The sequence below is a fragment of the Glycine max genome, chromosome 3 (genome assembly GCF_000004515.6).
Source record: "Glycine max cultivar Williams 82 chromosome 3, Glycine_max_v4.0, whole genome shotgun sequence".
Lineage (NCBI taxonomy): Eukaryota > Viridiplantae > Streptophyta > Magnoliopsida > Fabales > Fabaceae > Glycine > Glycine max.
In genome coordinates, this window is record NC_016090.4 from 39,388,637 (window position 1) to 39,410,973 (window position 22,337).

Below are 22,337 nucleotides of genomic sequence, written 5' to 3' on the forward strand. Positions count from 1 at the left end.
CAACTTATCTTTAATTAGAATTTGATATTAAGATAAAAAAGAGTCATTGAATTCAACACCTCAATTAAATAAAGAATATTTTAGAGATAGTAATATTAAATAAGATAAAATTAATTAAAAAAAATTTATATTTAAGATCAAGAAAAATGTACTTTTTATATATTTGAGATCAAAAGAAATAATTTAGTAATAAATATGATATTTAATTAAATGAAATATTTAGATCTAATATCTTAAAATTAAAATTTTGTAAATAAAAATTAGCAGGAACTAATAAAATGAGATGCAGTTCCCGTAAAATTAAATTAGGTCAATAATTTATGAATCATACTAACAAGGACATCAAGCGGGCCAGCTAGAATTTATCCAAGTACATTTTTTCCGAAAATGACATTGCTGGTTGATGCATTGTGCCACTGTCAGCATGCCAATTATTTTTGGCATCACCGATTAGGAAAAACATAAATTAAAAGAAAGAAGAAGAATCTGGAAAGGGGCATTCATCGTTTACGTGTCTCCTTGCAATTTTGAGAAGTGAGAAAATAGTCCCTCAATATTGTATTATAAGGGACTTAGTCTTTCACTGGCCTAATTTTTGTTGGCATATTTGTTTTATTTCAAACTATAATATTACTTTTTCTAATGAATCACATTCTCAAAATATTATATCTACGAATATTATTCTCATGAAGATATTTGGTTGGTATTTAATAGTTATATAGAAAAAAATTATTTAATTAAAATTTGAAAAAGTAAAAATAAAAATTTTGTATAGAAAAAGGATATTTACACCTTCTCCTTATCTTACATTCTAGTTATTAGGGTGTTGCTAGGTGCATAAGAGACATATTAACATTAAAATACAATTCTAAAAATATCTTTAAGTATTTTTTGCTTCTATGAATTAGGTATTAATTTAAAATAATGGTCCAAACAAGAGTTAAATATGTAACTTTTAGGTTATTAATTTAACACTTTAATTAATTAAACTATTAGATTAATTATATTATAAAATAAATAATATTATTATATATAACACTAAAATTTTTAATATATATTTAATGCACATGCAAATTTAAATAATAAATTTAATGAAAATTAATTTTGATATAACTCATACGATTAACTAATTCGTATATTTTTTTAAAATTTATTAATAAATTAATTTTTTTAATAGTAACTTTTTTATTATCTGCTCATGCCCCCATGAAGATATAGGCCTTTTGGTCATGTTTTGATTTGTCCTTGGTGTGTCCCAAATGGGGTAGGTAGTTCACTATCTCAAAATACTTGATCTCTCTGCAGTGATCACACTTTAGTAGGCTATTTGATCATTTAAAATTATATATTAAATAAATGGTCCCATGGTCTAGTGGTCAGGACATTGGACTCTGAATCCAGTAACCCGAGTTCAAATCTCGGTGGGACCTCTTTTTAATTAGAAACAAAAGAAAAACTATATTTTAATTCATATGAAGTATCTCTTGTTGAGATAAATTAAGGGGATTTTCCTAATCAGATTTTTTAATTATGTTTAATTTTATTGGATATCCACGTATACAACACGTCTGTGAAAGAATTTTAGTTGAATTGGTTCTATTTTCGATTCTCATAAATAAAAATAATATATAACATGCCTCAAATCAAAAAGACACCTGGATAATGAGTTCGGCATAGTATTAGTTGATTTGGTACTTTATTGAACACAAATAGTCACTTAACAAACTCAAGTTAACCGTCAGGACAAATATTGCTGCCAGAATAAAATAAAATAAAAGATACAAAACTTTTAAAAAATGTAAATAAAGAACAAGCTAAAAAAAATTGCTAAAATATACGAATCTAAAACTTAACACAAGAGACGGGTGAGATGTGAACTTTTAACATTGTAATTATGTTTTTTATTTAATACAAATATTATCTTTTACAGAAGATAATTTATTTTGATTTTTTATTTAATTATGTTTTGTAAGATTACTCTGGCCACAAACTCTCCCTTCTTCCTTCGAATATTATATATTAATCTGGTTGTGTTTCAAGGCTCAAACTCTATATGATTAATTAAGTTGAAAAAATCTCGTGTCAGATATTCTAGGTACTTGGTTGTTAATGTTGTAAAACTTTGAAATATGTTTTTAAATTTAAAGAGTATAACTATTTTTTATTTGTCTATATTTAATTAAACTTGTTTTTCGTTCTTATATATATTTCATGAAAGTAATGTGTTTTTAATCCCTTAACAGACCTTCAACGATAGCAAAAAAAACATCTTTTTAATTTCAAAGAATAATAAACAAATAAATAGAGATTAAATTCATAATAACAAGTTATTTGCCACACAAGGAAGTTGAAATACACGGGCTCGTGAATCGTGATAGATTATGATGAATGACATACAAGATATCTCTACCTACTTCCCTTAAAACATCGCAGAACGATATGAACCATACACTATGCAGAGTTGACACGAATAATAACTCATTCTGATAACGTACGAAATTTGGACTTGTAAAATATCCATTTCAATCAAAAGTTTCCTCTTATAGGATCCTCAATTCATGACTTGCAAGTTGCGAGTAACCCCTAGTGCAAATCCTAAAAATACAGAACTTCGGGCAACCATATTGCAGCATATAAATGCAGACATTGAAACGTTCTCAAACACCCAGGTCCTAGAAAATTACTTTGGTTGTTGGAGCATTGTAAGAGTGGGACTACAGTTCAGTGCCTATTTTAAATTACTAGGTCCCAGAAAATTACTTTGGTCGTTGAGCATTGTAAGAGTGGGACTACAGTTCAGTACCTGTTTTAAATTACCAGGTCCCAGAAAATTACTTGGTTGTTACTATTGTTAGAAATATAAGGGACTATATTTCTTTTGTTGATTATGATATGTATGAAATATTTATTGTGAGTTCAAAAGGTGGTCGTTATTATCTGTTGGAGATTTTGAATATATACAATGTGAATATTAAGAAGACTATATTTTAAACAATGATAAACAAATTAACAAACAAAAACCTCTTGTTATTCAACGATGTGAATATTTTAAATAAAGCTTCTTATAATCTTATTATTCCACTAGGTCAGGTGAATATTTGAAACGATGGTATTGTGTCCGAAGTAGAAGAACTCTTGAATGAATTTGGATTCTTCTCTTATCAAAATGTATTCATTTAGGTTTTAGTATATGAAATGATGTTACAACGGTAAAATAGTAGTCTCGGTCGTTCTTATCATTATTTAAAAAAAAAAATGATAATAAAGATGAAAAAAAAATGTCAGTAATATTCTTTGTGTTATACTTTTTTTTTTGAACATTTTCTGTTACAGACTAAAATTTATCAAAAATCATCATTTTTAATAAACCACACAAGAAGTTTTCACTTCACTAATGTAAGTTCTAATTTTACCTTGATTTAAATTATATTTTATTATATTATAAAAGAGATAAATATAATTTCTTATGTAATTATATATATTCTCTTCATTCAAATAATAAAAGGAAAAATCATTTTTTTTCCAAGCCAGGGACACTAATTTGAAAAATGCCCACGCAAAAACGTAACTTTCAAATTCCGAGTTAGTGAATAATAATGACAAAAAGTGTGTCAATGTCATACAGAAATTTAACTCTGGCCATTGACATCACAAAGCCAAGTTTGGGGTCAACAATCTCCTGGGTAGGGTATTGGTGAGGATTTGAAAGAAGAAGCTTCTCATTCATCTTATCTAGATTTGTACCAACGTACCAACAACCTTAATTTAGGGAAACACTCTCACCATCACTATAGAACAATAAGGTAACCTAAAACTCGTGTTCTGGACCCAGAAATTAGCAACAAAAACTCGTGGTGGATCTTGTTTATGACAGCAGAAAGGGGGAGCCATGGCCCTCAAGACTTTTTACGATAAAATTAAAATATATACACCCAAAACTCGTGGAGGATCTTGGCACTTGCCAGACACAGCAGCCATGTCCCCAAGACTTTTTATTTTCACAATAATATATTTTGAATCAAAACCATCTTTTAAATTCATCTAAACACAAAATAAGGTTTTTTTTTTTTGGCAATGTGAATAAGAATCAAATCAACCATAACATTTGTAACAAGCAGTCAATGGGAATATACGTCTAGTGAAAATGCTTAGAAGATTTTATCTGTCATGACCTAAAAAAATAGATCTTAATTTTTTTTTTGTGTGCATGAAAAAATAAGAATAAACGATACCAATTGTGAACAAGGAAGGACGATGACAATTGACAAGTAGAATCTAATCTACCATCCTTGACTTTTGGTCTGTTCCTGATGATGAAATGGATTTAACTTCCCAAATCAGCATGCAATATGGTTCAAGAACCAAAGCTATACGATCACAAAAAAAAAGAAAAAAAAAAGAACCAAAGCTATACGTTTCGGGCCGCAGTAATGTTGGACTGTGTGTTTGGGCCTGTATTTGTAAAATGAATCTTGAACAAAAACGAATTTGTAAAATCACTCTTAAAATTAAATAATTTATGTTTGAATATTTTTATTTTAACAATAAATAAGTAATAAAATTTTAATCTGATGCAAAATTTATTTAATAAAAATTTAATTTTAAACTCAAAATCAATTCTTCAGGATTAAAATTACATAACTAATATTTTAACACTTCTTTTCTTTTGATCAACAACTCCAAATTAATTCTTGTAACTTATTTCTAAGACAAAAGTTGCAAACATTTATCTAAATTCCGTTATAAACTTATTTATATTTATTTCTAAGACGATTATCGAATTTTGAAGAGATATAAACTTGATTAAGTGGTGAACCTAGAAGAAAAAGAAGAAAGAAACGATTAATATTTGTGAATATAAAAAAAAAATTATACTTTCTTGCAGAGGGATGAGTCCAAATTTTGACTTTCATAATCAAGCAACTCCAAATTTTGAAAAAAGACCTAAACACCATGCATGTACCCGAGATACAATTTTAACTTATCTACCTACTTCTATTTACAACTTGGCTTGATACTAAATTTTGCATATATTTTATTTATTTGATTTGAATCATGAATCTAACCTAACCATTTAAGATAACATAAGAAATAATTTAATTAATTAAAATATAAAAATATACACAAAATTAAAAATTAGACCAAAATTAAAAAAAAAGTTAAAAAAGATCACATGTTAAAAATTAAAAATTAAAAGAAGATTAAAATTATAATTTAACCATTGTTTTTTTAATCCGGTATTCGCTATATTTTGCGACTGGGAAACGACGTTGGGCGTTGTGAATCTTGTGATCATCGAAAGTCACTGTAGTCTATTTTGTCTACAAAATATCTGGACTGACGGAGTAGAAACAACTGCACCACAAGGGGATTGGGGATAATTTCAAGTCAGTCTTCTTCTCTATCTTCCGTTTTTTCTGAGAAAGTAACAAATGTGAGTCGCTAAGCGTATCAAACTCGTGAACACAGTTAGTTAATTAGTTTTCTCATTCTCATTCAAAGTACGTCTAGTGTTTGCAAAAATGGAAGAAGAAAGTGCGTTGAGGCCGATGGACGCTGAGCAACTGAGAGAGCAGGCTCATAAGATGGTCGACTTCATTGCCGATTACTACAAAACCATCGAAGACTTCCCCGTTCTAAGCCAAGTTCAGGTTCTTCAATCTCACTCCCTTCTCTTTTCATTCTAAATGAAATATATATATATATTTTTTTATTTACAAGTGGTTTTGACCCAATGAGTATAGCTCGGTTGACAACACACGCGAAGTTAGTGGGGAGAATACCTAAGTTCAATTCCTGCATATTACATTATTGGGGAAGAGTGAAGAACTTTTAAGTGTGATTAAGTCCTGGACCGAGAATTAGTCCCATAGCAGGCCCAAATGACCAAAACTTGTAGGGATATCCCGGGAAGCCAAATGTCCTAATTACGATGGTTAAACAAAAAAAAATAAAAAAATATAGAAGTGATTTTTTGGTTTCTAGCTTGTAATCGTTGTGAATATGCTGCTGCCTGGTTTCCTTAAAAAGATTTTCCCCCATTGCAGCCAGGTTATCTTGGGAAGCTTTTACCAGATTCTGCACCTGATTCTCCTGAGTCATTGCAAAATGTTTTGGATGGTGAAGCTTCTTACTTGGATTCTGAATTAACCCTTTCTTTTTATGCAATGTATTATTACTTGGCCTTGTTTGGATAAACTTCTTGATAATTACTTATAGGAGAAGAAAACTTAAGAAGTTAATTTATAGAAGCTCTCTCATTTAGCTTCTCCAAAACAAAAGCTGATTTTAACTCATGTTCTTATTTTCTTCTATTTTAAGTGCTTATTAAGAAATTTATCCAAACAGAGCCATTGTAGTAGTTGCAGTTTCGTTATCTTGTAGTTTGTAGAGTTGTTTGAGCAATGCTAGCTTGATAGTGTTTGCCATATTGTAGATGTGCAGGAAAAAATACTGCCAGGGGTGACGCACTGGCAAAGCCCAAATTATTTTGCGTATTTTCCTTCCAACAGTAGCATTGCTGGGTTTCTAGGAGAGATGCTCAGTGCGGGTCTTAACATCGTGGGTTTCAGCTGGATAACTTCTCCTGCTGCAACTGAACTTGAGACGATTGTTCTGGATTGGCTTGCAAAGGCTTTCCAGCTGCCTGATTATTTCTATTCTAGTGGTAAGGTCTTGGAGCTGCTTCATTTCTCTGAATTAATTGTGTGTAAAGATACCATACGCACTACTAAGTCAGAGTTTTGTTTTTTTTAAGCTTGTAAGCTCTTGCTTGAGATGAATTTCATAGATAATAAAAATTTGAACCTAAATGGCATATGAATAATTTATTTGATAGAAAAACTCAAATACTACATGTAAACCTTTGCAACATTGGATGTGATTTTATTGCAGGGAAAGGTGGTGGAGTTATACAGGGAACTGCAAGTGAAGCTGTACTAGTTGTCTTATTAGCTGCCCGTGACAAGATCTTAAGGAGGGTTGGAAGGAATGCCCTTCCTAAGCTTGTGATGTATGCATCTGATCAAACACACTCTGCTTTACTAAAAGCTTGCCAGGTACCTCCAATGACACATAAAATTGAAAATAACATTATCATATATACTCAATGACATGGATTTCCCTAGTGCACCTTCTCACTGTCAAGTATACTCTTGACCATTGTTAACTTTTGTTGACACGTGTTCCATGCTTTCTGACCTATTTTAAATACTGAACATTTTTGTAAACTTTTCTTTCATTATTCTCGGAGTGAGGGTGAGTGTTGAGATCCCATATTGATTAGAGATATGACCAATATAGTCCTTATAAAGCTTGAGTAGTCCTCTTCTTACAAGTCAGTTTTGTTAGTCCAAATTCTAAGAGGGGACTTTTACTTTTTAATTTTCTATTTATCTTGATTCTGATCTATTTATTATTTTATCCAGGGAAAGGAGCTGTTTATATTTTAATTCAATAATCATAGTAATCTTGTTAATAGTCTGCAAAATGAGAAAATTATATAGTTTTTTTCTCGTCTAAGTAAAAATGTAATGGTTATTTGTTTCCTTAATTATATGATTATCATGCTCTTTAGCACTAATTCACTAAACCTTTGAATATTCCAGTGTTACAGTGTGACTTGAAAGCATCTGACTTTAACTAAGATCACACAAAGTTGAAACTTATTTAGCCTATTCTATTGCCTATTAGTAGTTAATGAATTGTTGCTGTGACTATTTTAAAAATTTGTTTAATATTTATCACCTTGTTGATCAAATGATGGCTTGATATCTAGATTCTACTCTTTTGATATTTTACTGTTTCTATCAAAAAAACCTTTTTCTATCCTTGAGATGACATGTGTGGTAAACTAGCTGCCTTATATTCTGGGATGGGATGTCTTAGGCTCCTAGCTTTGAACCTTCCATTTTGAAATGGGAATCTTCCTTTGTGTTGCTTAGATGCAATCTTGAAGATTGCATTATTATCAATGAGATAATTTTTTTATTAGTTGAAATGTTTTTTCACTTCTCCTTGGCAGATAGCAGGAATTAATCCAGAGCTATGCAGGTTGCTTAAAACTGATTCTTCCACAAATTATGCACTTTCTCCTGATGTGCTTTCTGAAGCAATTTCAAATGACATTGCTGGCGGTCTTGTACCCTTTTTCTTATGTGCTACTGTAAGAATTGAAGGCTTATATGAATTTGTGAATTTGTAACAAATTGCTATATAATGCGTTAACTTAACTGCCCATTGTCTATGTGTGTGTGTCTTATGTCCAATATTTTATCATACATGTTTACTGAATTTTTAAATTAGAAATTGCTCAACTCATCTGAGTATCAGATAAAGGGATAACATATCCTTCTTCATGTTGTTCAGAGCTCTGTCTCTTCATTATTTGTTGCTGGGGAACAGATTGTTTTATACCTGTTAATATGGTATATGTTTGGACTAATAAAGGGGAGAGAGCAAGGGACTGAGATCCCTGTCTGATCCTAAAAGAAATAACTGTCTGATAGACAGTTAACTGTTATGTAACACATGGGAGAAAAAATAAAAGGAGATTGAGGGCAGTTAGTTTGGGAAATTGTTGATTGATTGAAAGTTTGGGGAGAGTCCATGTCTCTCAAATATCTAGAATAGGAGGGTAGTGTGTCTGTTATTCTGCATTACTATCTTGTATCACATGTCCTCATTTCTGATCTTGTGTCCCATTGATACAGACCCAGAGATAGAGGTTCCTGCTAATAGACTTTCTGTTTTTCTTTCCATATTCAAATCCAGTCTAATTATGGAATAATATGGATGTGGTTCCAGAGGCTAGTAAACTCTGTTTCATGAAAATTTTCATTTTGGATCTTAAATTATACATCCAAGAGAATTTGTATTGACTATTATGCATGTTGAATTTTACAAGATATTAAATCTTTAGATGGTACTAAGTGGATAATTAACATTGTAAATGTTTGTCACTGAAACTCTGCTTGGAACTAATGCTGGATCTATATTTCTTGTTGATGAGAGAAGACCTATCTGAATCTTGTTGTAACTTGAGGTAACTAGAGTCTATTATCGGTGGATTTCAAGTTTCTGGCATTGATTGCATGCACTTTGCATTTATATATGCAGGTTGGTACCACTTCATCAACAGCTGTTGATCCTCTGCCTGCATTGGGAAAAATTGCCAAGGTAATATATTTTATTGAATCGATGATATAATACATGCTAGTATAGCCACTGATTCATTTTATTGAGGATATTAAACCAAATGTTTATTTTTTTAAAATAAAAAAGATGTGACTCATAAGGAATTAGGAATGCAGCTAGATAGATAAATCCAGAAATGACAAAGCAGTATGTTAGGAACACAAGGAGATAATGATACTTGTTGACTGGAGTTTCAAGAAAGAAAAGTGAGATACATGAATTTTCCTACTGTTTTTGGCTCATTATCCATTGTTTATGCTTTTAGGATGACTGGTTCATAAACCTCCATGGACCTGCATCAAATTTTGTTTGACAAGTTTTTTGATGCGTTTTGTTTAGTTATACAATCTGATAATACTCTGATGCATGTCTTTTTGGAAGACCAACAAACTTTGGTTTCATGTGGATGCTGCTTATGCTGGAAGTGCTTGTGTATGTCCAGAGTACCGCCACTGCATTGATGGTGTTGAAGAAGCCGACTCATTTAACATGAATGCACATAAATGGTTCCTGACTAACTTTGACTGTTCATTACTTTGGGTTAAGGTATCCATAGTACATTTTTTAACCTCAATCTCACTTTTGCATCTTTATTTGTAACATTTCAATTTTCTTCATAAACAAGAACGTATGTAAGTCAAACTGATGAGTTAGCATTAAAAAACAAAACTGATGAGGAGTTGATGACAGGACAGAAGTTCTCTGATTCAATCATTGTCTACAAATCCTGAATTTCTGAAAAACAAGGTATGTTTGTATTTGCACGCTTGATGTTAATACTGAAGTTTTACTGTAAGAGGTTTCCAAATTTTTGAATAATTTTTAGTTTTCCATCCATTTTCTGTGTGTGTGTGGATCTTATATAATTTTTTTGTAAGCTACATTCCGTTGAGTCAAGGTCATTATAGACAGTATCACATTAAATTTATAAGTTAGTTCTCTAAAATAAAATTGAAGAATATAAATCGTTATTCACTGAATCCAAAAGAAAGGAACATTCTGCTTTAAAGGAATCCTAATGGTAAACAAATACATATCATGGTACCAAATTTTTTTTATAAGAGAGAGAGAAACAAAATTGCAGCACCTGCAACTTCCTTCTCTTTTTCCTCTTCCTACAGTGGTGCTTCAAATGTAAAGAGTAATAAGTATTGAATACTTATTGGATCACCAAGAAATGAAGCTGGAGTTATTTATTTTTCATTTTTTTTTCTTTTATATCTCTGTGTAGTTAATTTCCTCTATCTCATGGATTAGTTTTTATCATGAGGGAACAGAGTCATGTGGGATATATTTCTTAAACAAGACGCTTGTCATTTGAAAGCTCACATTGTTATTTATTCCTTGTCTGCTTATATTGTTGAATTTGCAGGCCTCTCAAGGAAACATGGTCATAGATTACAAAGATTGGCAAATTCCTCTTGGACGTCGCTTTAGGTGGTTCTTTTGAAGTTTTCCTCTGGAAATATTTGTCATTGCTTTTCTATTAACAGATACATATATTTTTGTGTTTGGTACTGAAATCTGAAATCTCTCTCCTCCTCTCAAGTAGAACTATTTTCTAGAGAGAATTTTAATGCATATCCACGTCTGGACATACATAAATTGGCATTATTCATACATTGGGGCTCCTAACTCATGTATGCCTATATGTATTTAATAATTTTTCTCTGATCATGATTTGTAATTTTTTTTCTTCTTTTTGGATTTTATTAATTTGTACGTCTATGGATTTCTTTCTTCCTTTTCCCCATTTAAGAGGTTATGGGAACTTCTGATGCCATAACTTTTATTAAATCATTGGCATTATCTCTCTAATAAAAATTTCGGTACACCTTAAAGATTTATGATTACCAGTTGATGTGTAACATTGCCTATTCACCTACTCTGGGATCCAGATCATTAAAACTGTGGATGGTGTTGCGACTCTATGGATTGGATGGTCTGCGAAGTCACATAAGAAACCACATTGAGTTGGCTGCTAACTTTGAGGAGCTTGTACGTCAGGACACAAGATTCAAGGTATTCTTCCTTCTAGGAAAAACTTCAATCATAATTTATTGATTTAAATGCATAAAAGTGTCCATCATATTGACAATTGTAAATTGGTGTTAGGTAATGTCTTTGGTCAAAATATGTCCATCTAAATAATTGTTTCAAGTCAAAATATGCCAATTATGAATGTATTTTCTTAAGTACTTTATTTACTTTTCTGCATATGCCATGAAAATTGCAACAAATTATGTACACAGGTTGTTGCACCTCGCACGTTCTCTTTAGTTTGTTTTCGGCTGCTGCCCCATCCCAATTCTGCAGATCATGGGAATAAGCTAAATAGTGATCTACTCGACTCAGTAAATTCAACTGGAAATGCTTTCATAACACACACGGTGTGCATAAATTTTCTTAGGAGTTTTGTTCTTCATTCATTCATTTTCACTCACTTTCTTTCCCTTGATAATAACCAATATTGTGCAGGTTCTATCAGGGGAGTACATTCTACGTTTTGCAGTAGGAGCACCATTGACAGAAAGGAGGCATGTCAATATGGCATGGCAAATTTTGCAAGATAAAGCCACTGCTCTACTTGAGAGTTTATAGGATGAATCTGCTCTCAGCATCAGCAATTGCTTTTGTGGACATCCAATGTTTCCCAAGATTGCATTCATTTTATGATTTTTTCCTCTATACATGATTCCTTCTTTTTACACCATTGTCATGTGCTGTAAGCTTGTCAGAGATTTATTTTTTCTGAAGCAACAATGTTACTTTTATTACAAGTTGATCATTATTTCCAATTGTAGGCATCTCAGATCTCTGAGTAAAAGGAGAAACATTGTAAACAATTAAATAATCATTTTGGTTCATGAAAGATCAGGAGTCAGATATTTTAGTGTGTGATTGGTTTCATGGTGGATAGGTTCAGGATTTTGATTTTACTTCAGTCCAATGTGATTTCAGTAAAAATATAGATGTTTGATTATTGTTAATTAAAGTGTATAAATTTGAACTATATTAAAAATCATAATAAGATCATTTCTTGTAGTTGATAATTTTTAGGGATTTTTCATATGGTCAAATGAAATCACAAACTTCAAAATAATATTTGGACTTGCGTCCAAGTCGTCTCCCAAAGGACTAATATTTATCCAGACCATTTTGATTAAAAGGCTAAAGAACTAATATGTGAGAATAGGAGTAATGTAAAAAAGAGTAGCAAGAGAATTATCGTAGTATTGTTGTGAAAATTGAGAGATTTAAACGACTAGGGTTGAACTTGGTTTCTCCTTCTTTCAATGTAATAAACACAATTAATCTAATTATTCATGTAATTTATTTCCAATTCACAAATATATTCTAACTTAATGTTTTAGGTGAAAGAGTCTAAATTATTTAGATTAATTCCCAGTTTCTTGACAAATTAATCTAAATAATCAACGTTATCAATTAAGAATTACTAGAGCCTAATTAGTATTGATCTATGTATAACGACAATTCCATTTAGATACTCTTCTTAGTTCAAGAACCAAAAGAGTGTCTATCAATTAAACTGATGGTTCCTATGATCATACAATAGATTAGTCTTAAAATAAACATTAAGAGTAGAAGAAGAATAATAAAAACTTTTGTGTGGTAATGGTAGCCGTAGGCACATGGTAATGCGGGAGGATGGTGGCAAGTTTAGCTCCTTTATTTCTGTTTATTTCAAAGACGAGTGGGTCTGGGGTTGGGTTTTTAGAAAAAAGTGGAGTGGAAAATTTAAATTCAACCACATTTTTGTGGGGTTGAGGAAACTCACGAAGAATCTCTCCCACCTATTTCTTGAAATTTAATTTACTTATGATTTTTAAATAAATTACACATTTAGATATTAATTATATTTAAATGATATGTGAACATTAATAAATACTAAAAATTTTAAAAATAAGAAAATTACGAACCAAATTATTAATATAATTTAAATTATTTTATTTTTTTGAGAGGAAAATTATTTTATTATTATTATTATAATAAGTTTTTATTTTTAATAATTACTATAAAAATAGGAGTGAGAATAAAATTTTAACTCTAACACACACAAACAAGTCACTCAATCACTGTTTTTGTTTTTATCAAGCGAGTACATTCTACGTTTTGCAATATATAGGAGCACCATTGACAGAAAGGAGGCATGTCAACATGGCGATGCAGATTTTGCAAAGATAAAGCCACTGCTCTACTTTGAGAGTTTACAAGTGCTTAATGCCATAAGAAAAAGAACGAAATAACATATGCATTTACTAACTATATCAAGTGTTACATATATTAATATCATCAAATATGATACACTTTTTTTTACAGTGATATGCCAATGAGATTTAAATCTATGATCTCATGAAAACTAACTAAATTTCTCCACTACTGTTGACAGATCCTAGTGGATTTCGACTATGATAAGTTTAATTTAATTGGTAAATAAAAGAATAAAAAAAAGCTATGTGGATATCTTCTCTCAACATGTTACATTACATGAAACACCCTGTACAAACTACTTGAACACGTTCGATCTTAACGCCGTTGGAAATTGAACATCTTCACTGATATGGCAAAGACCAATGCAAAGACTACTGGGAATGCAACAATCACAGCTGCAACCACTCCCAGAAAATCATGCTTGAAACCAAAGTAGCTTCTTACAAAGCCTTCCACTGTCGTTCTCCCGTCGCTGGATTCCATGCTTTGCTTTATATCTCCATATTGTGAAGCCACCAATCCATACAAACTCCATGCTACAGGATTTGCCCAACTGTACCATCTCCACCACACTGGAATTCTCTGTTATGTTATTTGAAGGAAAATATAATAAGATAAAATAAATTAGGATCTTCTATGCTTGGAAAGTACAAATCTCAATGCATAAATATGAAAGGGAGCCAAAAATTACCGGTCGTGGGACTATGAATCCTGAGAAGAGATTCCACACTGCATAGAATGCAGAGGAAACTATAGAAGAAATGTGTTGGTTTGGGGTCACTGCTACTGACATCATGCCATAGTAGGTGAAGGTCAGGAAGGTGAAGTACATGAAGAATAGGTACCAGAAAACTTTAGTTACAGTCCACTCAAAACCAATCATGGCATAAATTATAATGCCATATACCACAGCTTGTACTAGAACATATGGGAGCTCAATTAGAACCTGCAAAAGAAGATAAATATTAAAAATAATGCACAGGTTATGTTTGTAAGATTAGATGCATCGATTTTTTTGCTCCAATGTTTTTGTTATTAAGTATTAAAAAGACTATTAGGATTGTTAGATTCACTCTTGAAACCAATTAACAATATGTAAAAGTGCCCGATAGATATACAAGCTACACCCCAGAAATTGAGACAGACAATGTGAGACTTTCCAACAACGATGATGATTTGTGAGGATATAGTAACACTACAAAGACAAATTTTTAGAATGAGGATTTGCTTGCCTGAGCAAAAGCATACGGTAAAGCTGAATACATTCCGGCTGCTTTTTCCCTATAAAAGACTGTTCGCTCAACAGCAACCACTGGCTGCACTGCATTAGCATTCTTAATGCCAATAAGGAGAACAGCAGCATACATGGAGCCCATGGCATTGAAAAGATCTTGTTGTTTGTCACTGCAAAGATTGATGTCAAAATTTACTGTTAGATCAAATGTTAGTTATTGATTGTTGAAGATTTAACATTTCTAAGTTTCTAGTTTGAACTTACATTTTGGAGCCAAGGTCCCAGAACATGCTACCAAGCACAGCAGCTACAGCAGTTGAGTAAAGAAATCTTATAGCAGTGTATAGAGGATTGCGCCAGTAAGACCAATGTTGTTTCCATAAGCAAGCCATGCATTGAGTGAGGAAGGAGGTTGAGTACTGTGATGGGAAATAAAGGTCTTTTGAACCAGGAGCTGGAGTACTCAATTCTTTAATAAGTGCTTTGTTTCTCCTGAAACAAAATGTCAATGGCCAAATATCAGAAAACATTCTATACTGTGAATAACAACAGATAACAAAAATCTTCGTGTACTTTTTGCATTTTAAGTTCTTTCCGGTTGATTATTTCTGAGTTCTATAGTTTGATTAGACTTCACACAATTGAAAATACCTGTATAACTCTGAATTTTTGTACACCTCAGCAAAATCAATCCCCAATTCCATTTCTTTTGCTGAAGTCGAGACTTCCAGCATCCATGTTGCCGGATTATAGCCATCTTTAATCTTATTGACACCTTGGATTCCCTTCAAGATAAAAGTATGCAATGAGTTAAGTTTTCACATGAAGATAGATAATGATTTGAAGAAAAACATGAATTCAGAATTCCTTATTTTTCATAGCATTTCTATTTTCTACCTCAAAGTAATTAATTAAATGGGAAGAATGATGTCCAAGTGGCCCCACATATATTTCTTGGCCTCCTTGCTTCATTAGCAAAAGCTGCATTTCATTGTGACAAAAAAATAAATTAGAAACTAAGTAATGAAAGAGATCAAACTAAAATTGCTACTTTTCTTAATTCTTCCTATTTCACCTCATCAAAAGATTCAAATATGTCTATGCTTGGCTGATGGATGGTACAGACAACTGTTCTTCCGGTGTCTACTGTGTTCCTAACTGTTCTCATGACAATAGCAGCAGCTCTTGCATCTAGCCCAGAAGTTGGCTCATCCATAAATATTATAGAAGGATTTGCCACAAGTTCAACTGCAATAGTCAACCTTTTGCGTTGCTCTGTTGAGAGACCATTAATACCAGGCAATCCAACTAATGCGTTCCTTAGTGCTTTCAGTTCCACAAGTTCCATAACTTCCTCGATGAACATCTGCAACCATTAAACACGCAAACCTTGTAACGATGATTAAACAAACTTTTTTTGTTCATGTAATAACACTTGTCTTTTTGTTTCCTGTGTTATTTGATGGTATAATAATTCCAGCCAGGAATGGTAAATGATACTAGTTCTGGTGTTTAGACACTCAGCTACTGAGAAAATTTACTTTCACTTTTATCTATACCTTTGTCACAGCAGCTCAACCCGGGGAAGGGAAATGCTGGAAAATGTCAGTAAGCTACAATGGCTACTAATGGCAATCTCAATTGTTCAAACAAGTAACACCATATGATAAAATAAATAAAAAACATAAAAGTCAAGAAAATTCGGATACTAACCTTCCTGGTGTCAGCATTGATTTCTGGGGACAGTCGAAGCCATGCTGAGTAAAGCAAAGATTCATATACAGTAACATGAGGAGAGTGGATATCATTTTGCTCGCAGTATCCAGAAATCCGTGCAAATGTTTCTTGCTTCTTTGGATAACCAGAGATTGTGATATTCCCCCCAATATATCCCCCAGTTTTTCTACCAGCGAGTACATCCATCAGAGTTGTTTTGCCTGCACCTGTGACACCCATTAGAGCAGTGAGAACACCTGGCCTGAAAGCTCCACTGACACCCTTCAATAGAGCCAATTTATCCTCAACAACACCTCTATTCCTCATTTCCTGCATGTATTTAGTAATTTCTTTGTCACAATAATGCTATAAAAGTTGAATAGAAGCCTTTTCAACTAATATATTAGTTTTGTTTCTACATACCACAGGCATGTCGACAGAATATGTTACATCATCAAAGGTGATGGAATGAGGTTCAGAAGGAAGAATCATTCCTCTTGTCCTGTTATGGTTTGTCTCGGGAGAGGTGCTTCCACTTAAACTTTTGCCATTTCTCACTGTGAAGTAGCTCCAATGTTAGCCATAAGATATCATGTGAATATAAAATAAACTATTACTCATGTAGATATAGACATTACTTCATTTTCAGTTGGTACGTGTGAGATGAATTACCTCTATTTGAGTGCTGAGAGAAGCTACGTTGTATGTTCTTCAACACATTAGTTCCCTTTTTACTATCACCACTCTGGTCATTGATTTGAGGTTCCTCTGATATAACAGCTTGATGTTTCCCAAGTGCTGCACATTCAATTTTGATATTAGTACATAGCTAGTTTGTTATGCATTTAAGGTGAAGACCGAACACACTCACGATTTAAGTATGTGAGAGCAAGGATGTAGCCAAAGTTGAAAAGTAATGTATATCCAATCAAAGCCCCAACACCTATCCAGTACCAGTATGACTGAGTGAAGAATCCACGGGATTTCAAAATTTCAACTCCTAGTGCCTCGGTTGAGTTAGGTAGAAACTATATAAGAAGAAATGTATCCCAATATCAGATTATTCATATGACAATGAAGGTATAAAAATAAACATATACATTAGTTAAAATTTAAAAACTTACATGTCTCCATCTCTTCCCAAGGAACTCATTATTTACCATGGCATTTTGTCCATACATCATAGGTGAGATCCAGAAGCCCCATAGCCACCATTTTTTAATATTTTCTGGGGAATAAAGGGAACAAAGGAGAATTGTTAGTCTAGGACATGACGGGAGATAGATTGGGAATGTTTTGTTTTGTATCTATAGTACCTTTTGATAGGACAAAACCACTCATAGCAAATAGGATGGCCAGTGTAAACGACCCAAGTGTTAGAGCCACTGTCATTTCCCTCCCAACTGCTGCAACTAATCGGAACAATGCCGATGCCATTTGATTTACTAGTACAAGAACAAGGTATTGCCTAAACAATCTGCATTAGGTTGACATATAAATACACATCATTAGTTATTAGTAGCATTCAAATAGAAAATGAGACAATAAAGAAAATATGATTTCACAAATTTGCTGCATGTGTAAAAACAAACTTTTTACCTTCCAACATATGGATCAAAACCAATGGCATAGTAGGTGAGGAATACCCAAACACCCACTTCCACAAAAGTCAAGGGGATTTTTAGGATCCATGCAGGAAGTGCATATACCCATGAAGGGAAGAAGAGATAGTCCCTTTGCTTGTAGAAAACAGGAAGCCGTGAAACGACCATGGAAAGTTCAGCCAATCCATTGAACATAATCACAACAACACCATAGAACAATGCACCCACATATATGCCTCCATGAGTCACTGAATCTCTGTGCATCTCGGTCCGGAGGAAAATGGTCATGGCAATAATTGCTAATACAGCAAGCTGAAAGGAGGGGAAACATTTCAGTAAGATAATAATCGCATTAGGTGATAAGACAATAAAATGAAACATTCCAATTTCCAAACCTACTTGGCAAAGTTTGAAGGTGTAGACGAATGAATTGCGCTTCATAAGTAAATATTCCCTCGATAAGCAAGCTTTTAACAGCTCCCATTTTCCCACTCCATACATTTTGGTTGTCAATGCGGCTGGGTGGCTCTTAGACTTGTCAAATTCAGTAGCAAGTTCTTCACCAAGACTTCTCCCAATATGAAATGACTTATGTGCCTCCGAGAACTCTTTGGCTGTGACAAATCTATAAGGCTGATCTTTGTGTGCCCAGTACTGCTCCTGATCTTTCCTTGATGTAACCTATAACATAATAATTAATGGTCAAAATTAAGCGTATAAAACCCTCTTTTACCTGTGCAGACAGATTAAATTATTTGAGACAAGAGATAGGGAAACTTACTTCTTGCAAAAAGTCTGCCACACCTTTCCTCTGGGGACATTTAAAACCCATTAATTCGAAAAATTCAAGCACGTGTTCACGAGGACCCTGATACACAATGTGACTATCAGAGAGTAGAATGATGTCATCAAAAAGATTGTAAGTCTCTGGTGCTGGCTGCAGGAGTGAGATGACTGTGGTTCCTTTGAGAATGTGGACATATTGCTTTAGTGAATTCACAATCTGAAAAGTCGTTGAGCTATCCAAACCTGTGGATATTTCATCCATGAAAAGAGCTTTAGCTGGTCCAACTAGCATCTCCCCTGTATTTATAGATGCATAATTATTTATAGTTTGTCAAATATAATCAACTTTCACGTAGCCAAACAAGATACCCTTCAAGAATGAAGTCAGATTAATTTTACCTGTTGTAACACGTTTCCTTTGTCCACCAGAGATACCTCTTAACATTGCATTTCCTACAACAGTATCAGCACAAACCTCTAGTCCCAAAATCTGCAAATGCATTGCAAAGAAACAAGAGGATTTTAGACAAAATATTATGTTGAATTCACGATGACCAGATAAATTTTGACGAATAAAGTTACCCTCAGGATATAATCTGTTATCATATTTGCCTTCTGTCCTTCAGATGCTACAGCCTGAGGCATTATGAGTCAAAAGAACAACCACTTAATTATCAGTCCTTTTTGTATGGAAAAGAAATCGATGATGCACTTAATTTGAATAGAACAATCACTCCAATGCAAGTAATTGAGATTAAAAATAGCTGCTTTGTTCGCTGTTACAACTAATTTATCACATATATTTACTTCATTACAAGCTTCTTGAACTAGTGAGAAGTTTTGAAATAAATAGCAAGAAGTAAAAGATTGGAATCTCTAAAATCAAACAGCTATTGATATTACAATATATTCACTGGTTTGAAAGTCTACCTTCAGTTGTTCAACAATATAAAAAGGAAGGCAAAGGGATACAAGTCAAATATGAAAACCACATCCCTGACAAAAAAATGTCCTCTTTGTTACCTTCATATAGGCATCAATATCTGGATCAGGCTTGATATTTGCCTCTTTTTCTCTTCTGGACAATTCCGCCAGCAAGTCTACAGATAATATACATAGTCAAAAGTTAATTTTCCTCTAAAATGTTAGCCCGTGTTTTTAACATTGAGTTTAAAAATGAGTGTAAGCATTAAGAATTCCTGTGAACTAACCGTAACGAGGTCCAACTCCTTGGACCCTGGCTGAGAAGGCCAAGGTTTCTCTGACCGTCAATTCTGCAACGTGAAGATCATTTTGATTGACATAAGCAGCAGTCCTTTGGGGTACAAACTCATTCATCCCGTGACCATTATAAGTTACCTTTCCAGAGAACTGATCAAGAAGTCACACTATATTAGTTAGAACTTTAAGACAAGAAAATACTGCTAGAAACATTGAAACATCATTAAACAAGATAAATATACTTTTCTTCAATGTTCTAAGTTCTAAGTTCTAACCTTTAATTTTGGATCAAGTTTTCCAGCCAAGGCTAGTAGGAGTGTGGTTTTCCCAGAACTTGGAGGGCCTAAAAGCAATGTCATTCTGGAGAGGAGCAAACGGAAAAAAAAGAAGTTATATATATATATATATATATTCATTGGTTTCAAAGGTCCTAAAGTTAATTATGGCCTTGTCCTCCAAAGTGATGTTGATCAATAAATACAACAGTATTAGGATTGGTATACCTTCCAGGCTTTATTATTCCGCTAACATCCTCTAGAATGTTTAAATGTTGTTTTCTGTTTGGAAGTACATGAAGAGAGTTCAACAAGCCCTTTAACAAGAAAGATGAAACAAAATGGCAAGTTAATTAGAATCTCCTTCGGTAAGATCATTTAGCATGTTCTACTACAAAATTAATTAACTTGGTACCAATAGTTACCTCCAGTATATTAACGATGAAGTTAGTGAATGTAGGCAAAGCTCTAGTTCCTGCACGAGCTTCTGCTTCGATGCTCAGGTTCTCAAACCGAACCTCTATGGTAGGAAGATCAATTCCAACTCTGATATCATCCAATCCAAGGAAGAAAAAGAGGAGAAGCCATTTGTTTAGTTCATTTCGATCAAATACACCTCTATTAAAATCAAGAAGAAGAAATGAGAGTGGAATCCTCACCTATCAATTCTGTCCTTGAGCTTGAGCAAAAACTTCTCATTGTCCTCTTGAGCAGTTTTCACCAGTCTTTCAAGCAAAGCTTTCTTTTCTTGCAACCCAAGTTTCTTTACATCGATCTCATTGGACTCGCCATCGGGTGAAGTGATCAAAGCTTTCCTCAAACGCGCAACTGTAGGAAGTTTCTGAATGGCAGCCCATTTAAGAGCCTCTTCATCATTCTCTTGGTGGAAAGAGTTTGAGAAGATCTCCGCCGCGTCGCTGTTCCTCCAAATGGATGAACTTCCAATCCTAAAACTACTACCCCCACCCTCCATAACAAGTCTCAACCTTGATGCAACCCCAGTTACTGTTTCACAGAATCAACTTCAAAAATCTGGACAATTAGTTTGTTTCTTTTTTGTTTTATTTTGTGTTGTTGAAAGGACTCAGTTCCTTTACTTTTGGTTGCATGTGAAATATGTTGGGATATATATATATATATAGGTAAAGAGAGAGAAGAAGGAACACGTGTCAGTTCACGGGGTAAATCTCATTTATTTTCAACGTGTCAAAATTGGCGGGGATTTGAAGTTCGCCACATAAAATATAAAGTAAATTAAGTAAGATAGCATAGCATATATGGTTGGGCATGTTGATGTTCCTTGCAACTGAGGGATTACGTGGAAAAAGGAGGCCAAGACCAAGCCAGCTACACGTCCAAACTAGGCTTAGTTTATTTTCTCTTTTACTTCCTTTGATAGAAGGATGAGTGACATCATTGATTATGTCATGCTTTTAGTTCACCTTCTTACAGCACATATCACTTCAGTTGACTTTTGTTTTTCTAAAGTAAAAACAAAGGAAATTTAATTTAACCTAATACTCTATACTAATTAATTAGGTTGATCTTAGTGATCCCACATTTGTCTTAAGTGGAAGTAAGACACACAAGGAATTAAGAATAATGAAAGTAGGAAGAAAGTTCTTTTATTTATTCATTATTGCACTGGAAGGAAAGTAAAATAACTTTTGGTGAATTTTTAATTGACATTGTTTCCATCCCTCTCAAACATGAAATTGGTTTCTTCTTTTGGCATGGAATTATTATTTTCCAGAACAATTAAATATCTTTTTATAACATTTTTTAAAAATAATGAATATAATTTTATAATAAAAATAATGGAATAAAACATTAATTTTTAATTGATATAAATATATTAAGTTCAAGTAAGAATATAACTAATAAAAAATAATTAATGTGATCTAAAACTTTACAAAAGAATAAATAAATAAAAATATTATTTTAAAAATTTGACAATTATATAATTATTTATTAAAAATAATTTAAAATCCACATCACAAATGTTGATGGCCGAAATTGACACCACACAAGTGATTAGTGATTCATAGTTAACGGCATAAAAGTTTATACAAA

The 22,337-nt window shown here is 32.9% G+C and overlaps 2 protein-coding genes and 1 non-coding gene across 7 annotated transcripts; 2 read left to right on the forward strand and 1 right to left on the reverse strand.

Annotated features, from left to right (window-relative positions):
- Positions 1 to 1,358: 1,358 nt before the first annotated feature.
- On the forward strand, positions 1,359 to 1,430 carry TRNAQ-CUG (transfer RNA glutamine (anticodon CUG)). Its single transcript has one exon. It is a non-coding gene; the product is annotated as a tRNA-Gln (tRNA).
- Positions 1,431 to 5,259: 3,829 nt separating this feature from the next.
- On the forward strand, positions 5,260 to 12,067 carry LOC100791074 (tyrosine decarboxylase 2). Of its 4 annotated transcripts, none has more exons than XM_006576904.3 (13): positions 5,260 to 5,387; positions 5,503 to 5,651; positions 6,048 to 6,120; positions 6,437 to 6,667; positions 6,895 to 7,058; positions 8,024 to 8,164; positions 9,118 to 9,177; positions 9,577 to 9,741; positions 9,886 to 9,942; positions 10,568 to 10,632; positions 11,094 to 11,217; positions 11,448 to 11,585; positions 11,674 to 12,067. In XM_006576904.3, the coding sequence occupies exons 2-13, from the start codon at positions 5,523 to 5,525 to the stop codon at positions 11,794 to 11,796; spliced, it is 1,470 nt and encodes a 489-aa protein (XP_006576967.1). In that variant the 5' UTR covers positions 5,260 to 5,387; positions 5,503 to 5,522; the 3' UTR covers positions 11,797 to 12,067. The 4 variants fall into 4 exon arrangements, 3 of the variants coding, with proteins under 3 accessions (XP_006576967.1, XP_003521317.1, XP_006576966.1); XM_006576903.4 differs by having other exon boundaries at positions 5,277 to 5,434; positions 5,512 to 5,651; XM_003521269.5 differs by having other exon boundaries at positions 5,275 to 5,651.
- A 1,389-nt stretch (positions 12,068 to 13,456) lies between these two features.
- PDR12 (PDR-like ABC-transporter) lies at positions 13,457 to 21,369 on the reverse strand. 2 transcript variants are annotated; one of them, NM_001250768.2, is made up of 24 exons: positions 20,924 to 21,355; positions 20,690 to 20,810; positions 20,493 to 20,581; positions 20,265 to 20,349; positions 19,980 to 20,139; positions 19,792 to 19,868; positions 19,351 to 19,404; positions 19,168 to 19,258; positions 18,764 to 19,065; positions 18,382 to 18,663; positions 17,978 to 18,294; positions 17,695 to 17,855; positions 17,503 to 17,606; positions 17,250 to 17,406; positions 17,051 to 17,176; positions 16,802 to 16,935; positions 16,376 to 16,708; positions 15,738 to 16,028; positions 15,560 to 15,643; positions 15,314 to 15,447; positions 14,927 to 15,154; positions 14,661 to 14,832; positions 14,120 to 14,374; positions 13,457 to 14,010 (listed from the first exon to the last, which is right to left on the reverse strand). In NM_001250768.2, exons 1-24 carry the CDS (start codon positions 21,235 to 21,237, stop codon positions 13,744 to 13,746), a joined length of 4,338 nt encoding a protein of 1,445 aa, NP_001237697.2. In that variant the 5' UTR covers positions 21,238 to 21,355; the 3' UTR covers positions 13,457 to 13,743. The 2 variants fall into 2 exon arrangements, with proteins under 2 accessions (NP_001237697.2, XP_006576269.1); XM_006576206.3 differs by having other exon boundaries at positions 17,978 to 18,663; positions 20,924 to 21,369.
- Between the last annotated feature and the right edge of the window lie 968 nt (positions 21,370 to 22,337).

Excerpts from the sequence above, each read along its gene's own strand:
- LOC100791074 (XM_006576904.3), top strand. The coding sequence starts at position 5,523 with ATGGAAGAAGAAAGTGCGTTGAGGCCGATGGACGCTGAGCAACTGAGA. Across the intron at positions 8,165-9,117 it reads CCTTTTTCTTATGTGCTACT|GTTGGTACCACTTCATCAAC; the intron begins GTAAGAATTGAA and ends TTATATATGCAG. Across the intron at positions 9,742-9,885 it reads GTTCATTACTTTGGGTTAAG|GACAGAAGTTCTCTGATTCA; the intron begins GTATCCATAGTA and ends AGTTGATGACAG.
- PDR12 (XM_006576206.3), bottom strand. The coding sequence starts at position 21,237 with ATGGAGGGTGGGGGTAGTAGTTTTAGGATTGGAAGTTCATCCATTTGG. Across the intron at positions 20,811-20,923 it reads CTCAAGGACAGAATTGATAG|AGTTGGAATTGATCTTCCTA; the intron begins GTGAGGATTCCA and ends GGATGATATCAG. Across the intron at positions 15,155-15,313 it reads AAAAATTCAGAGTTATACAG|GAGAAACAAAGCACTTATTA; the intron begins GTATTTTCAATT and ends ATTTTGTTTCAG.